This window comes from Astyanax mexicanus, chromosome 10 (assembly GCF_023375975.1).
Source record: "Astyanax mexicanus isolate ESR-SI-001 chromosome 10, AstMex3_surface, whole genome shotgun sequence".
Classification (NCBI taxonomy): Eukaryota; Metazoa; Chordata; class Actinopteri; order Characiformes; family Acestrorhamphidae; genus Astyanax; species Astyanax mexicanus.
This window is the reverse complement of record NC_064417.1, coordinates 50,007,399-50,024,927: the sequence shown is the minus strand read 5'-3', so window position 1 is coordinate 50,024,927 and position 17,529 is coordinate 50,007,399. Positions and strand designations below refer to the sequence as shown.

General features: G+C 37.1%; 1 protein-coding gene across 1 annotated transcript; it reads right to left on the bottom strand.

Moving 5' to 3' along the window:
- Window positions 1–256: 256 nt before the first annotated feature.
- Window positions 257–15,141, bottom strand: LOC103035473 (gamma-aminobutyric acid type A receptor subunit pi). The gene is made up of 10 exons (XM_022683684.2): window positions 14,892–15,141; window positions 10,417–10,492; window positions 10,121–10,233; window positions 6,941–7,008; window positions 6,625–6,842; window positions 4,685–4,767; window positions 3,498–3,635; window positions 3,172–3,324; window positions 1,911–2,104; window positions 257–1,034 (listed from the first exon to the last, which is right to left on the bottom strand). The coding sequence occupies exons 2-10, from the start codon at window positions 10,470–10,472 to the stop codon at window positions 705–707; spliced, it is 1,353 nt and encodes a 450-aa protein (XP_022539405.2). The 5' UTR covers window positions 10,473–10,492; window positions 14,892–15,141; the 3' UTR covers window positions 257–704.
- Window positions 15,142–17,529: the final 2,388 nt, after the last annotated feature.

The window sequence follows — 17,529 nt, the reverse complement described above, 5'->3', positions numbered from 1 at the left end:
AAATACAGGTATGTTTTCTTTGATTATTTAGAGAAATACATAAATTTACTTCCCAAAATTAATGAAATACATTAGATAAGTAGTTAGTTACTATTTTTAAATAAGTGCTTAGCATTTAAGCTCCATTCAACAACATTTAACTCATTGGTATGATTTTCTGTGATAATAATGGAGATGGGAAATGGGCAGTTTCTCTATAAACCGTCTCTGGGTGAAAGTCAATAAAACCCCAAAAATTCAAGCAAACAAACAGTAAGTCGATTGATAGTTTAATAAGTATTAATAAATGAATCATATTGCAGCCTATACAGAAGTGCACAAACAGCATACACATGGAATTTATCAGCCAATAACAATCAGATTCCCTATGCTCAATCTTGCAATAAATAAATAAATAAATAAATAACTGTATACATTTTTAACGATGTAGAAACATGAAGGCCATTATATATATATATTATATGGAAGCCAACAACAACAAAAATACTGAATAGTCACTGAATTTTTTCCTTTGTGCTTGTGTTTGATTTGTGTGATCTGTTGTCTACGTTGTCGTCGTCTGTTGTTTGAATGGACTGCTGGTCCAGTTCAGCATTACAGGGCACTTAAAGACTTAAAGAGTGTTTTCAGTCGTGAGTTTAGTCCTCGGAGTCGCCGGGTTCACTAGGCCATTGTGCGTAGATGAGTCCAGTGCGTCTGTTTGATTAGATGAAAAGGTAATACAGCCAGTATAAGATGTTGACCAGGAGAAACGCCACAGGGAACAGGGTGCGGGAGTGGCGGTCGATGTTGTGGGGGTTCTCCACGCTCATCATGGACGCCGCCCTGCGCGACGCCTGCTTCACCGAGGACAGACCACAGCCGTTCCCCTGCTTATTCTCTGTTTGCTCGTCTCCCTCAGACTGCACAGACTGCACAGACTGCTCGCTCATCTCTGGCTGTGTTTCTTTGCTCAGGGCTTTGTTGGGTGTGGTGGACGTCACTAATTGGATGGTGCCGTTTCCATTCGACTCCTCAAACTCCTTCAGAAGCTCCTGAGACAAAGTGAATAATATAAGTAAACAAAATTGTAGTAAGTTATACTTTAAAGCATTGAATTGTCATAATAAAACAAATGTAATTGTCATTTTTAATGGTTTATGTCTTTAAGAAAAAATAGAAAATACTTGAAAAGTTATTTTATTTCAATAATTCAGTTTAAAATGTGAAACTCATATATTATATAGATAATACTATTACCCACAAATGTATCTATTTTAGGCATGTATTTATTTCATTGTTGATGATTGTGCCTTACAGCCAAAAATAAAATAAAAATGATTATTATATAAGACCAATTTATACTTTTTAGCAGTGTGGGCAGTGTGCCAATTCCTGCTGGAAAATGAAATCCGCATCTCTATAAAAGTTGTCAGTAGCAGAGGGAAGCATGAAGTGCTGTAAGATTTTGTGGGAAAACAAAACTGCACTGACTTTAGACTTGATAATAAAACACAGTGGATCAACACCAGCAGATGACAGACATGTCTCTCCAAACCATCACTGATTGGTGGAAACTTCACACTAGACCTCGAGCAGCTTGGACGGTGTGTCTCTCCACTCTTCCTCCAGACTCTGATCTCTTGATTTACAAATGAAATGTAAAATTTACTGATGATCAGTGATGGTTTGGAGAGACATGTCTGTCATCTGCTGGTGTTGATCCACTGTGTTTTATTATCAAGTCCAAAGTCAGTGCAGTGTTTTCCCAATTGGTGGTATATAATGTTAAAATTTTCTGAGACACTGATTTTTAGGTTTTCATTGGCTGTAAGCCATAATAATCAACAATAAAATAAATAAAGACTTAAAATAGATCACTCTGTGTGTAATAAATATTTATATATGTAAAATATACACAGAACACTTACCCTCTGTACATCTAGAATAGTTTGGTGCTGCATGGTGCAGAAATGTGCACAGGCGTACTCCAGCAGAGCTCCGAAGATGAAGGTGAAGCAAATACCAAGATAGACATCTATGGCCTTGATGAAGCAGTTGGCGTTGGGCAGTGATGTCCTGGCACCCATCATCAGAGTCGTCATCGTCAGAACTGTGGTCACTCCTGTGAAAAATACATATAATAGATAATAGATCACCAACTCTACCTCTTCACAACTTTACAACTGATGCTCTCAAACACTTTAAGAGGCAAGAAATTGAAGTAATTAACTATTGATGAGTTCGGCACAGCTGTTAACTGAAAGCCTGAAATTCTAGGTGATCATCCTCATAAAACTGACTGAAATAAAGGGTCTAATTTAAGTTAAAATGTAAACATTTTTTACAATTTTTCATTTATAAAATAATTTCATATGTATTTCTGGTAACACTTTATTTTAAGGAACACAAATTAGGCGCTTATTAATGTCTTGTTATTTGCTTTAATTAGACATTTGTAAATTATTTATTCACTAATTATGAGGCTTTATTCTGTGTCATAAGTGTTATTGGTGCTGAATTAGGGGTCTATTATGTGGAAATTATTAATAATAGCTGTATTATTTCTTATAGTGCACAATAAACAGTTATGTCAGCACCCTGTTAATCAGATTATTAAGCATTAATTATTAGCTAATTCTACATGTTATTAGTGTTATTATAATTGGCAGCAGTTTGATCTATGTGAGTTTATGGTAAGGTTATGGCTGTACTGAAGTTTATTGAGCTATTAAGGGGTTAATAAGTCAGTAATAGACCAAGATGTGCACCATATTGTAAAGTGAGCTTCTGTTCATCACTAATTACACGCTAAAAAGAACTGAATAAATATTTAATCAATCACAGACCCCTAATTAAGCACCAATAACACTTAATAACACAGAATAAAGCCTAATAAGTAGTGAATAAATCATTTACAAATGTCTAATTAAGGCTTTATTAAGCAAATAATAACACATTAATAAACGCCTAATTTGTGTTCCTTAAAATAAAGTGTTACCGTCTTTCTTAATAGTTTGGATGATGAGTATTAATCTGCAATTCAGAAAATGTAAAAATAATAAAAACTTTTGACTGGATTTTTTTTTTTTTTTTTTTAAGCAACCGATATTAGCTTTAAGAGGAGTTTATATAGGTTGCTTTAATTTATTTAAAAATGGCAAAATTAAAAAGGAAATGTAAAAATCTCACCTATACAGGTTCGAGCAGGAACTGAGGACTGGCTGATCCAGAAAGACACCCAGGACAGAACCACCAGCAGGGTGGACGGGACGTACGTCTCCAGGATAAAGAACAGAACGTTTCTCCGCAGAGAGAAGTGCAGCACCAGCTTCGGGTAAGAACCTGCACACAGAGTCAATACAGTAACGCTGAATATTACCAATACACAGCCACAGTGGAACTGACTGACTGATTAACTAGTTGATCGATTAGATGGAATAATCTACATCATACAGACTCATTTAACTGTAAAAATGAATTGAATTAATGAATTAATGATGAATAATTCAGTTTACCTGTTTCATACACGGCCTCAGACACAGTGGTGTGATAGCTCTCTACGCTGTACTGAGCCAGACGGAGTGTGTCCAAACCCTTCACAGAGTCATTCCCTCGAGTCCAGTAAAACACCACGTCCTGCAGATTATAGCCCCCTAAACACACACACACACACACACACACACACACACACATAAAGCTTATAGTCACTGTTGGAACATCTTTTTTTTATTTTAAATTAATAGTGGTCCTGTTTTATTAAAGACGGACCAATAGAAATAACCCTAAATTACTTTTCGCCTTTTCGCCACTTAATTACATTTTCTTATAACTAAATTCTACACACACTCAACACACACCCGTGAGAAGAAGCAGCCAATCGTGCACAGCATACTCTCAACCGGAAACAACCGTATACCAGGCACTGAGGAGCCAAAACATTCATTGTCAATTCATGTCTGGGCATACAGTCACACACACATTCACACATCAGGGCAATTTTTAGAGTATTAAATTTTGGGGGAAATTTAAAATATGATATTTACATGATCCCCATCCATATAGGGACTTGAACCCAGGACCTCACCACTGGAAGGTGAACATGCTAACCACTAAACCACCATGTATTAAAAGTTTCAAATATTTTTGGAGACACTTTGGGAGAATCTGCAGGTTGGAAATAAATCATAAATTATATGCAGTGTAAAATTAATGATTTGCATTTTTGTAGTAAAAAATACCTTGAAATGCCTATGAAAAGTTCACTATTAGGCATTAGGCCTTGTTAAACCAATGTGTTCCTTACTCACAAGATAACACCTCACCACATATATATATATATATATATATATATATATATATATGTGTGTAGGTGTGGGTGTTCTTGGGCCGTCTCCTGAAGATGCACTTCCTGAACAAGTTACATACTGCTATTCCATGACTTTTGGCATGCCCTTCTGCTGTCAAACTCAATAGAACTAAGCCTAGTTAATAAGTGATGCTTTGTTAAAGTTTTAGAAGTCACCAACAATAGCCAAAAATAAAATATCAAATATAGAAAAGAAAATATTATTAGCTGTTATCATTATTATTACTGATGTTCTTGTTTTGCACAAAATTAATGTACTTAATTACAACAGCTAAATGAGCAAAGATCATCTGCTCTGAGAGTCACAGTATAAAAACTGGCATTACAGACACTCACAGCTCTCCAGCTGCAGGGTACACACTTGTCTGTCCATCGGGTATTTGGTAAGATCCATGTTGCAGGCAATGGTAGCTGTGATACTGTGAGGAGATAAAGAGAGGAACATCATCAGCTGCTTTGTCTCAGTGGAGATAAGAGCTTAAATGAGATCAAAAAGATAAGAATTGACATACCCTGAGCACACTGGTTTATCTCTTTGATTATCAAACCCATTCACTAGGATTCTCCCTGTTGCTAGTACTGCTCTAGACACTAGGAGAGTAAGTTCAAGTGAAGCCAGAGACTCCGCCTCTATTCTAACTGCTACCAACTACTACCAATCATTACTAAACAGCATCACACTCTGGATCCCCATCTCTAATACAGTCATATGAAAAAGTTTGGGCACCCCTTGTAATCTTAATCATTTTTAGTTCTAAATATTTGGGTGTTTGCAACAGCCATTTCAGTTTGATATATCTAATAACTGATGGACACTGTAATATTTCAGGAGAGTGATGCGAAAGAAGCCATTTCTGCAAGCACGCCACAAACAGAGTCGCCCTGGGTATGCAAAAGCACACCATTTCTGCAAAGGCACACCTCAGGTGACTCTGTATGTGGCGTGCTTTTAGAAATGGCTTCTTTCGCATCACTCTCCCATACAGCTTCTCCTTGTGCAAAGTGCGCTGTATTGTTAACGATGCACAGTGACACCATCTGCAGCAAGATGATGCTGCAGCTCTTTGGAGGTGGTCTGTGGATTGTCCCCGACTGCTCTCACCATTCTTCCTCTCTGCCTTTCTGATATTTTTCTTGGATGACTGTATATCAGTTAACAAATGCCAGGGAGCATAGAGGAGAGAGAGTGCCACCTACCCACCCGAAGGGAGCATGGCCAACTATGCTCTCTCAGACTCCGGCTGCTGATGCTGAAGCATTGTGATCCAGGATTCAAACTTGTGATCTCCAGCCTGTAGCTTGCACAAATTTAAAATCTGGTTCTGGCATAGTTTAAGCTGGTATGTTACCCAAATTACTACAGATATGAACAAATGGCCCCAACCAAACTCAACCACACTAAACTCAACTCAACCAAACCCAACTCAACACAACCAAACCTAATCTTACTTAACTCAACTACACCAAACCCAACAAATCCAAACCACACTCAACCAAACCAAACCAGACCCAACCTTACTCACCTGAACTACACTAAACCTAACTAAATCAAACTAAACCCAACCTAACTCATCTTAACCACACCAACCCGACCTAATTCAACCACATCGCATCCAACTCAATTACGCCAAACCCAACCAAAACAAGCCACACCACGCTGAACCAAACCAAATCCAACCAAACCCAACTCAACCACATCAAACCAAACTCAACCCAAGTCAACTCCACAACACCCAACCACACCCACCCCAACCCAACTACACCCACCCCAACCGAACCACACCCACCCCAACCCAACCACATCACATCAAACCAAACCCAACCCAACCCAACCCAACCAAACCTAACTCAACTCACCTCAACCAAACACAACCCAACCACACCAAATCAAATAAAAATCATTTTACTATCTTATTAGCTGATTTAGACCAGAAAAAACTAACTATAGGTGAGAAAGTCTGCTGCACCACTATGAGGCCTTAATGGCCATGTTGAGCTAAACGACTGTTCAGGTGTAGTTTAAGCTGGTATTTTACCAAAATTACTACATGTTTGAACAAATGCCATCCCTCAACTCAACCAAACAATCCCAACCAAACCAAACACAACCTAATCAAACAAAATGAAACCAAAGAAACCAATCCAATCCAATCCAGTTTACAGTCTAATCAGCTGATTCAGCCCAGAGAAATCTAACTGTGGGTGGGAAAGTGATGCACTTTGAGGCCCTAATAAACATGCTGATATTTCTTTCGTAGCTGTGAGTCAGTGTTTACCGGAGAGCGTAGAGTACGGTGCCGTTGCTGAAGATCCGGATGAGCCGGTTGTCTACAGTGACGTCGTGCAGGAAGGATCTCTTCGAGTCAGGAATGAAGGTATCAGGAATCCAAAGCAGGGAAACCAGCCGTCCGTCCAGGCTTAAGCTTTCATTTCCGGGGAATATTAACCGCGAGTCCCGCCAGCGCTGCCTCAGGAATATCGTAGCTGTGTAGTCCTGCAGAGCACAGGTCACATCTGCTGTTTATAGAGACCATATTACAGAGTAAGCAGTATAGTCAGTATAAAAAATAAAATTATAATAAAGTGCTCTACCATATTGATCTCAGAGATGGCATCAATGCTGGCGATATCCAGACTCATTCCGATCTCAACTGGACCACCTGGAGAACACAGAATTCAGCAAAAGACTGTAGTTTGGATAATACTTAAGAAAGAATATACATAAGACCATCAAAAAGTGCTGCCGAAATAGTCTAGTTATAATAAGAAACCTGTAATATTATTTTATTATTACTATTATAAGACTGTGTAACATATAGTCTTATAAATAAAATTAGGACATTCCTTAGAAATCTTTGTCCTTTTGAACATATCTTATCAAATGGACATTTACATCTAATTCTAATGTTACAAATTTTAGCAGTGTCCTATTTATTTTTTTTTTTATATTTCCCATGCATTTGTACGTTAAATTTCAATTAATTTGATTCATTAAAATGGATTAAGCAGCCCAAATTTTATATATGTTAAAAAATGCAAATGTTTAGAAATGGAACAGACATTTATCAGCCAATTAAACAACAGCTTAGCTCCGCCCACATTAGCTTAGGAATGATTTGTGAAATTATATAATATAGAAATAATAATGTTTTAATTAATTCTATTTCTATTTTTTTCCCATTTTCTCCCCATTTTACACGGCCAAATACCCTCATTAGGACTCCCATCACTACTTGATGCCCTAAACACCAGGATGGTGAAGACTAGCACACGCCTCCTACGACACATATGAAGCCAGACTCTGCCTCTTTTTGTCCTTTTGAACTGCTCCTGAATGCAGCATTGCCGAGTAGCATCACAGCACTAATGCTCGGAGGAAAGCGCAGCAACTCTGAGTGGTTCTCATACACCAGCTCACAGATGCTTTGTGCTGATCGACATCACCCTTTGCAGTGATGAGGGGAGAGAACACCATCTACTGTACCTACTCAGATAGAGCAAGTTCAATTGTGCTTTCTCAGGGCTCTGGCAGCTGATAGCAAGCTACATGAACAGGATTCAAACCAGGATTCAAATCTCCTGATCATAGTGGTAGTGCTTTAGACCACTGGAATAAACATAACAATAGCAATAATCTATTCATTTATGTATTTGTTGAATCTTTTTTGTGCATTAAATACAGAAAATATAATTCTTATATATTTTCAACAATAAAACATACTGTAATCCAGGTATGAAAGGGTTAAGCAAAAGATCGGACTGTTGCAAATATCACAAGTCAAGTGAAGTAGTTTTTAATTCCCCATCTACTCCAGCTTATGCTGAGCAAGCTCAATTCCTTTTGTCCTATTCAGCAAGTTTAGATTTATTGGCACATTACTCTTATTCTGACTCTTTATTTTATGAAGTCAGATTAAATAAATAAATGAATAAATTCACTCCTTTAACCTTCAGCAGTGCCAGGATTCCTTTGTTGGGTCAGTGATTCCAGTGTAGGGTACACAGTAATAAAAAACCTACAGGCTCAGCAGTAATTAAATAAACATTATTATGGATGCAAATCCTTCACAGTCACTGGCTGCCTATAGTCTGGAACTCATGGACATTACCAAATGCTGAGTTCCTCCCCTGAGATGCTTCACCAGGGCTTTAGGCTTTTAAGCTCCATCAGTTGCTGCTTGTTTGTGTGAGTTTCTGTGTCCTCAGTTCTGTTCTGAGCATGCTCAGTTAGGTTGAGGTCATTTAAGAACATTTCTTTATTTATTTTGCATTAGAATGTATAGCTTTTTAAGTATAGCTTTTAGAGTAAAGAAAGATCAGCAGCTATTATTATTATTTGGGTGGTGGTTGGTTATTCTCAGCACTGCAGTGATTAGCAGTGATTAGCATGATGGTGGTGGTGTATGAGGTGTTAGTGAGTGTTGTGATGGTACAGTGAGTGGATCAGATACAGCAGCAGTGCTGCTGGAGTTTTTAAACACTGCACATAATCATTCACTGTCCTTCACTCTATTAGACACTCCTAAAGTAAGAGATGAAGAAGTCAGAGACAGAAGCTCTGAATCTGTGACCGCAGGACGCTATTGGCTGGATATTTCTGACATTCATTGCTCTGTAGGTAGAAGTATAGATACTAGGGTTTCATAAAATACTTAAGTAGAAGTCGAAGTATAAACTTAAGCATTTTTTATTTTTTTAGTAAAAGTGTAAAAGTAATGGTTTCAAAACTACTTAAAGTATAAAAGTTAAAGTAATGTATGGGAAAAAATAAAGCCATTAAGAACAAAAGCATAGGCCATGCCCACAAAGTCCTATAGTGCACTATAGTACCCCCCCCCCCCCCGCCCAAAAAAAAAACATTTTTCCTATAAATAATGTACATAATGACTATAATGTTATATTAAAATGTTAATGTTGATAAAATTATTTAAGATACACTAGGCTGCTCCCAAGTGTTTCAGCTGCATACATGCTTATTAACAATGAATGTATTTTACATACAGAACAATGTAAATATATTAAAGGAGTTTAGTTGGACTGGAGTTTGTCTGGAGTTCTCTGGAGTCTCTGCATGGATCATCTTCATACTAGACTACATACATCAATGTTCTTGCTGGAGTGTGTGTGTGTTTGGGGGGGGGGGGGAGTTGTGTGCAGGTGTGATGGATCACAGTATAAACCAATAGGGAGTCAGAATGGTATATGTTTATACTTCTCTACATCCAATCACAATCAGATTCACTCTATCTGGATGGAGAGATTTATCTGGATAGGGGGTTTTATTGAACGATGAGAAGCCGGAGTGAAAACGTGCTGAAATGAAATAGGAGTAACGAGACTGTTTTTAAAATGTAAGGAGTAAAAGATTCAGATAATTGTGTGAAAATGTAAAAATAATTAAAGTATAGATAACCGACATGTATACCTTTATAAATGTAGAAGTATTTGTACTTCTTTACCTCACACCTCTGTTGGTGCACAATTTTCAGGTTAGCAGTGAAACACTGACATGTTTAAAAACTCCAGCAGCACTGCTGCTATATCTGATCCACCCGTACTGTACTAGCTCAACACACACTATTAACCTCATACACCACCACCATGCTAATCAGTGCTAATCACTGCAGTGCTGAGAATAATAACCCACCACCCAAATAATAATAATAATATAGCTGCTCTGTGGTGATTTTCTCTCCTGTGGGGTCCTGAGTATTAAAGAACAGTGTAAAAAGAAGGATAATAATAAAGTATACAGAGAAACAGAAGACTGACCGTTGAAATTGGGCCTGAGGTAGCGATTGTAGCCTTTCATCAGTTTCTGGATGGTGGGCTGCAGCTGAGACTCGTTCCATTCTCCAAAATGAAACCCATGAATGCCTTTTTCACTGAGGGAGGAGATAAGATCAGTTTAAGATGTGCAGTTATAGAGTTCACAGTGTATTTCTATATTTGTGTAAAGTAGGGATGCACCAAATATTTCACAAACTAAATTCTTTGGTTGGTTTTGACCAAAAATGTTAAGCCTAAAGTTAAAATTAATCTTATAATGACTATAAAAATGTACTCACCAGATAGCGGAACTCACGAACAAACTCAAGCAGATGAGAAGTGGAATAAGCATCATTCATTAAGGATTGACAGCACCTACAGAAAGAGGGAGGGGCATATTAAAGGTTCTAAAGTTATCTTAGATACATGGTAGGAAGGTTTTACTTTCATATGATGGAAAACAACAAACTAAAATATCAAATCTCTCCTTTTTTATTTGACAATCTGCACTAAAATTTGCTTGCATTCTACTAAACCCAACTTTTATTTAATTATTTGTGACCAAGACTAAGACACAACTTAGTGAGCGTAGGAAAAATAGTGGCCAAAATGAGTAATGTATATATCTACTTAACTTTCCCAAAATGTGACCTTGTGATGTCAAACTAACAGTGAGATACAAAAAATAAGAGACCATGTAAAAAGGAATGATTAATAAATGATTTTACCAAGTTGAAAACCTCTGGAATATAATCAAGAGGAAGATGGATGATCACAAGCCATCAAACCACCAAACTGAACTGCTTGAATTTTTGCACCAGGAGTAAAGCAGCATGAAGTTATCCAAAAGCAGTGTGTAAGACTGGTGGAGGAGGACATGATGCCAAGATGCATGAAAAAACTGTGATTAAAAACCAACCAGGGTTATTCCACCAAATATTGATTTCTGAACTCTTAAAACTTTATGAATATGAACTTGTTTTCTTTGCATTATTTGAGGTCTGAAAGCTCTGCATCTTTTTTGTTACTTCAGCCATTTCTCATTTTCTGCAAATAAATGCTATAATGACAATATTTTTATTTGGAATTTGGGAATAATTCTGTTCATAGTTTATATAATAAAACAACGTTTACAATATGTTTTACTCAAACATAAACCTATAAATAACACAATCAGAGAAACTGATTCAGAAACTGAAGTGATCTCTTATTTTTTTCTAAAGCTGTATATATGTATACAGTATCAGTCAAAAGTTTGGACACACCTTATATTTAGTGCATTTCTGAATTGTAAATTAATACCAAAGTCATCATAACTATGAAGAAAAACATATGGAATTATTTATTTAAAAAAAAAGTGTTAAACAAACCAGAATAGGTTTTATATTTATATTTTAGACTTTTCAAAGTAGCATCTCTTGCTTAGAGAGAGGCAGTTTAGCACATCTCTGCTGGATTTTCTCAGTCAGTTTTATGAGGTAGAGTCACCTGGAATTCAGGCTTTCAGTTAACAGCTGTGCTGAACTCATCAAGAGTTAATTACTTGAATTCTTGCCTCTTAATGTTAATATGTTTGAGAGCATCAGTTGTAAAGTTGTGAAGAGTTAGAGTTACAGGTATACAGTGAATAGATCTTAAATGCTGTCACAAATACCATCAAAAACATTTTGATGATGAAACTGGCACTCATCAGGACCACCCCAGGAAAAAAAGAGTAAGAGTTTCCTTTGTTGTACAGGATAAGTTCATCAGAGTTTCCAGCGTCCAGCCTATTTTGGTTTGTTTAACACCTTTAAGTTACTAAATGATTCATTATGTGTTGCTTCATAGTCTGGATCACTTTACTTTTCGTTTACTATGTAGGAAAAAAAACACTGGATGAGAAGATGTGTTACTAATTTTTGTTTGATGTTTATCATTATTTAAACTGCACTTTAGTCACATACATATTATAACATCACTCACACGACCCCCCAGGGACTATATGAGGTTAACAACCTCTGTTATAACCCATTATAACTGCTGTATCTAGTACTAGATGTTGTGTACTACAATAATTTGCCATAAGATGGCAGCCCCACACCAAGGAGGTGTGGATCTACAGCCTGGCAGCTATTGGCAGCTCCCATCTCTCCCACTGGTTTTATATACTGTGGTGAGGGTCACTGCAGAGCCTGAGGTCTAATCAGGAATGAACATCACAGAATCAGAAGAAATAGAAGAAAATAAATCACAAATTCCCTGCAGTTTCAATCTCCATTATCTATCAGATTATTTTAACATCATTAACTCTCAATTCCTCCTCTGTTTCACAGCATTCTGACATCACAAGATTATGTCCTCATCTCTATCCCTTCATCCCTCTTCAGTTTAATTCAATCAAGTTTAATAATAGATTGCTGTGTTTTATTAGCTATGTTGCCAAAGCACATAAACATCAAACCTAAACATATTTCTGATCCTCAAATAATAACAAAAATAATTATTATAAAAATAATAGAATATTATATCTTTAATAAAATTAATTGAAAGACAGCATTCATTAAAACACTATAAAAGAATAATACATTTTCTTTATCTCTCTATCTCAATCTACATCTCTACCTCTTTCTATCTCTTTCTCTGCAACTTTATCTCGATCTCTATCTATCTTCTATCTTTCTCTATCTCTATTTTTCCACGCTCTCTCTCTCTCTCTCTCTCTCTCTCTCTCTCTCTCTCTCTCTATCTCTATCACAATCTATTCTTCTGTCTCTATCTTTATTTTTCTTTCTACACCTCCATGTCTCAATCTCTGATGTTCTGTCACTCTATTTTTCTGTCTCTCTATCTCTCTCTATATCTCAAATTTTCTGTATCTTTCTATCTCTATTTGTCTGTCTCTCTATCTCTATTTTTCTCAATTTCTCTCTCACTATCTATTTTTCTGTCTCTCTATCTCTATTTCTCTGTCTCTCTCTCTGTTTGTCTGTCTCTCACTATCTCTATTCCTTTGTCTCTGTCTCTATTTTTCATATTCTACATCTCAATTTCTATTTCTCTATCTCTCTATATTTTTGTCTCTCTCTTTCTTTTTTTCTGTCTCTGTCTATTTGTCTGTCTCCCACTATTTCTATTCTTCTTTCTCTATCTCTATTGTTCTCTATTTTTTTCTGTGTCTCGATGTCTCTCTACCTCTACTCTCTCTATCTCAATCTCTCTCTACATCTCTATCTTTACCTCCCTCTCTCTCTCCCCCCCCCCCCTCTCTCTCTCTCTCTCTCCTCCTTGCCCCCTCTCAGCCCCTCCCACCCCACCCCCTCTCTTTACTCGAGTATTGCTGCTTTGTTGTGTACAGGGCTGCTGCTCCTCCGCTGTCGTTTATCTTTGGGCGAGTGCCCGCTGACACCTCCATCCCATCCCATCAATCCAGGTTTACGGCTTATTCAATAACCCCCCGTCCCCCTGTCCCCCCGTCCCCTGCAGCACATGCACACTGCGGACCCTGCACCCGGACCCCCGCAGTGCCCTGTGTGATTAAATCTGCTGGTAATTGCAGTGATGCTGCTGCTGCTGCTGAGTAAAAGCATGAGGGTAAACAAAAGCATGCGCACGCCTTTTCTCCTCAAAATACAGGAATTTCACCAGAATTTCATGATCAAATAAGACACAATATTAAAATTGCTCATCAAAGGTAAAATAAATAAAATAAGGCAGATGTATGATGTAAAATGAGACGAGTGTAAATTGACCTTTTTTAATTGATGTAATCTGACATTGCACTTGACGTTGCACATCCTGCAGTCAGTGTGATTATTGCTCATTTGCATATTGTGATGATGGCAATACTAATATGATATATTTTGTAGCCTCACATGTGTACATTTAACAGGCATTACACATACTGTATATGTACATATGACAATTGTATGTATACATACTGTATAACTATTGTGATATTAATAAATAAATATATAGGATTTCTCACCAGATTTCAATGTCAATGATCCAGTATGGTGGAATATTATTAATAAATTACATTATTGATTAATTGTATAAAATAAATTGTATTTTGTAGTTGTTTCATGCAAAGTGAGAACAATGTGGATTTACCTTTTTTAATTAATAGAATTATTTAATTATATTATATATAATTTGACATTGCACCTGACATTGCACAATAATTTGATTAATGAGCATTTAAACACTGCAATGGTGATGCTAAAATTAAATTAAGATTTTATACATATCTTAAAAACAAAATCATGTACCTCAATTTTTGTTGTTTGTAGTTTTTTTTTAATTGCTATAAAATGAATAAAAATTACTTTGTGTTTTTAACTTTCATTAAAAGTTGAAAACATGATTTTCTTTGCTTGTAAAGTCCTTGCTTTAGAGATACATGTTTTTTCACTGAAAAAAACTAAACTAATATTACTAATACTTCTGCTATTACCAATAATATTAATCATAATAATGAAAATAATAATAAATGTAGTAACAGTATTAAACAAATGTTACAAAATAATAATAAACTAAATATAATTTCTGCATTAATACACTACATTAGATTAAGATTATTAGATTAAGGTTATTATCAAAGTAATTCATATACAATAAAGTATATTAAAAACATTACTTTTTATTCAGCGCACTTTTCTATATGAATAGAGTAACAGCGTGCTCTTCCCATCCCTCCATCCTCCTCCTCCTTTCTCCCATCCCTCTCTCTCTCTCTCTCGCTCCTCCAGCCTGTGGCAGTGTTTATCAGCATCACACACTCAGGTGAGCCTACCTTTCCTGCCGGCGTTTCCTTTTTTTTATTCCTTTAATCCAGGTTTAGTTTAAAACCCCAACATTCAGCCCAGTATCTTCCCTCAGCTCCTCAATAACCAGTTTATTCCTCCGTCTCCACCAGTTCCCAGATCCTCCCTCTCCCATCAGGATGCTCCGCCGCTCTCGCGCCTCTTACAGCTCCCACTGATGAGACCATTCCTACACACACACATCTCTCTCTCTCTCTCTCTCTCTCTCTCACACACACTCTGCCCTCTCTCTCTCTCTCTCTCTCCATCTCTCACCTCTCTCTCTCTCTCTCTCTCTCTCTCTCTCTCCATCTCTCACCTCTCTCTCACATACACAGTCTCTCTTGCTCTCTTTCTGTTTGTCTATCTCTCTTTCATACATTCTGCCCTCTCTCTTTCTCTTATTCTCTCACTCTTTCTTTGTATTTGTTTCACTCTCATACACTCTGCCCTTTCCTTCTTTCTTTCTTTCTTTCTTTCTTTCTTTCTTTCTTTCTATTTGTCTCTCTTACTCATACACTCTGTCCTCTTTCTCTCTCTGTTTTTTCTTTATTTTATCTTTCTATTTGTCTCTCATACACATTGCTCTCTCTCTTTCTCTCTCTCCCTCTCTTCTCACGCACACACTCTGCCCTCTCTTTCTCTTTCTATCATTATCTTACTCTTTCTTCATTTGTCTCTACCTTTCATACACTTACACACATCCTCTCTTTCTTTCTTTCATTCTTTCTTTCTTTCTTTCTTTCTTTCTTTCTTTCTATTTGTCTCTCTTACTCATACACTCTGTCCTCTTTCTCTCTCTGTTTTTTTCTTTATTTTATCTTTCTATTTGTCTCTCATACACATTGCTCTCTCTCTTTCTCTCTCTCCCTCTCTTCTCACGCACACACTCTGCCCTCTCTTTCTCTTTCTATCATTATCTTACTCTTTCTTCATTTGTCTCTACCTTTCATACACTTACACACATCCTCTCTTTCTTTCTTTCTTTCTTTCTTTCTTTCTTTCTTTCTTTCTTTCTTTCTTTCTATTTGTCTCTCTTACTCATACACTCTGTCCTCTTTCTCTCTGTTTTTTTTTTCTTTTTTTTTATCTTTCTTTCTATTTGTCTCTCTCACTCATACACTCTCTTTTTTTCTCTCTCTCTCACTTTTTCTCTCTGAGCCCCTATAGCTTTATTATGTATTCACCTCCTTCTTTGCTCAGGTCCCAATAAATCAGTGTCAGTGACAATTTATCTGTGCTTGATGACGTTCTGTCCTGCGGCAGCCCCCCCGTCCCCTCCGTCCCCCCGTCCTCCAGTGCTCCCAGTGCTCCCATTCTCTCAGTCCCGGTGTGATGGGGGTTTGGAGTGATAGGTACTTTAAGATGTAGCACATATCACACCGGGGGCATCAAGGTACGACACTGCCTGATTACATTAGCATAAAAAAGGAGTATGTACTGTATATTACAATGTAGACTCAAATTATATGGGATTCATTGTACAGTGAGATGCACAGCTAGTGTATCTAAATATTAAATACAGTATATTCAGGTTTTAGACTTACAGTGTGCAAATACAGCATTGGAAAAAAAGTAAGAGACTATTTTAGTTTGTTTTATTCTATAAACTATTCTACAACATTTCTCCCAATTTCCAAATAAAAAAATGTTGTCATTTAGAGCATTTATTTGCCGAAAATTAAAAATGGCTGAAATGACAAAAAAGATGCAGAGCTTTCAGACCTCAAATAATGCAAAAGAAAAATATTTGGTGGAATAACCCTGATTTTAATCATGCAATTTTTCATGCATCTTGACATCATGTTCTCCTCCACCAGTCTTACACACTGCTTTTGGATTACTTTATGCCTTAACTCCTGGTGCAAAAATTCAAGCAGTTGTTTCCGGAGCTGTATAGCCTATCATTTAAATTTGATTTGTGTAAATCAGGGAGGTGATACAAATAAGTGTGAACATTTTAATGAGTCATGGGAGAAGTGTGATGTCCACAAAGCTACAAGGGTGCCTTGAAAATTAGCATTCTCCTGCAAGCATGTTTAGCATCTGCTAAGTATTAGAAACAGTTCATTTAGGACAGAAAATGTGAGTAAAATTGTGAGCAGGGCTGCATGCTCTCATGCAATTGGTTCTAACCTCATGCTGTCACTCAACACTTGCCATTTCTCATGAATTTTTAACAACCTGTTCTTCTCCTCCAAAATAACCATCGGATGAGTTTTACTGCACCTGCAGCTCCGGACTTCACTGCTTAAACTCATTTCAGTTCAACAACAGCACCCATCTATATGAGTGAAGGAGAGCACCTGAACCCCCTGCCCCCCCACTCAACCGCCCTCAGCCTGACAACCCTCAATCTCACTCCAGGAAAATTGCAAAGCGTGGCAGCCCTGAGTCTGAGACAGTCATCAAAGCTGGATGAATCTGTGTCTTGTTGTGTTTCCTGCTGAAAAACAGGATATTTGGGCAGCCAAAGTGGATTCTACATCCAGAAAGTTGCTAGGCTGCTTCCACTGTATATGGTTTCTAAGGTGTTCCAGGTGATCTCTATCTGATGCTACTATTTTGCTGCTGTAGTGTTGCAAAGTGGTTGCAAGGTGGTATCCCAGGTGGTTGATAAGTAAGGGT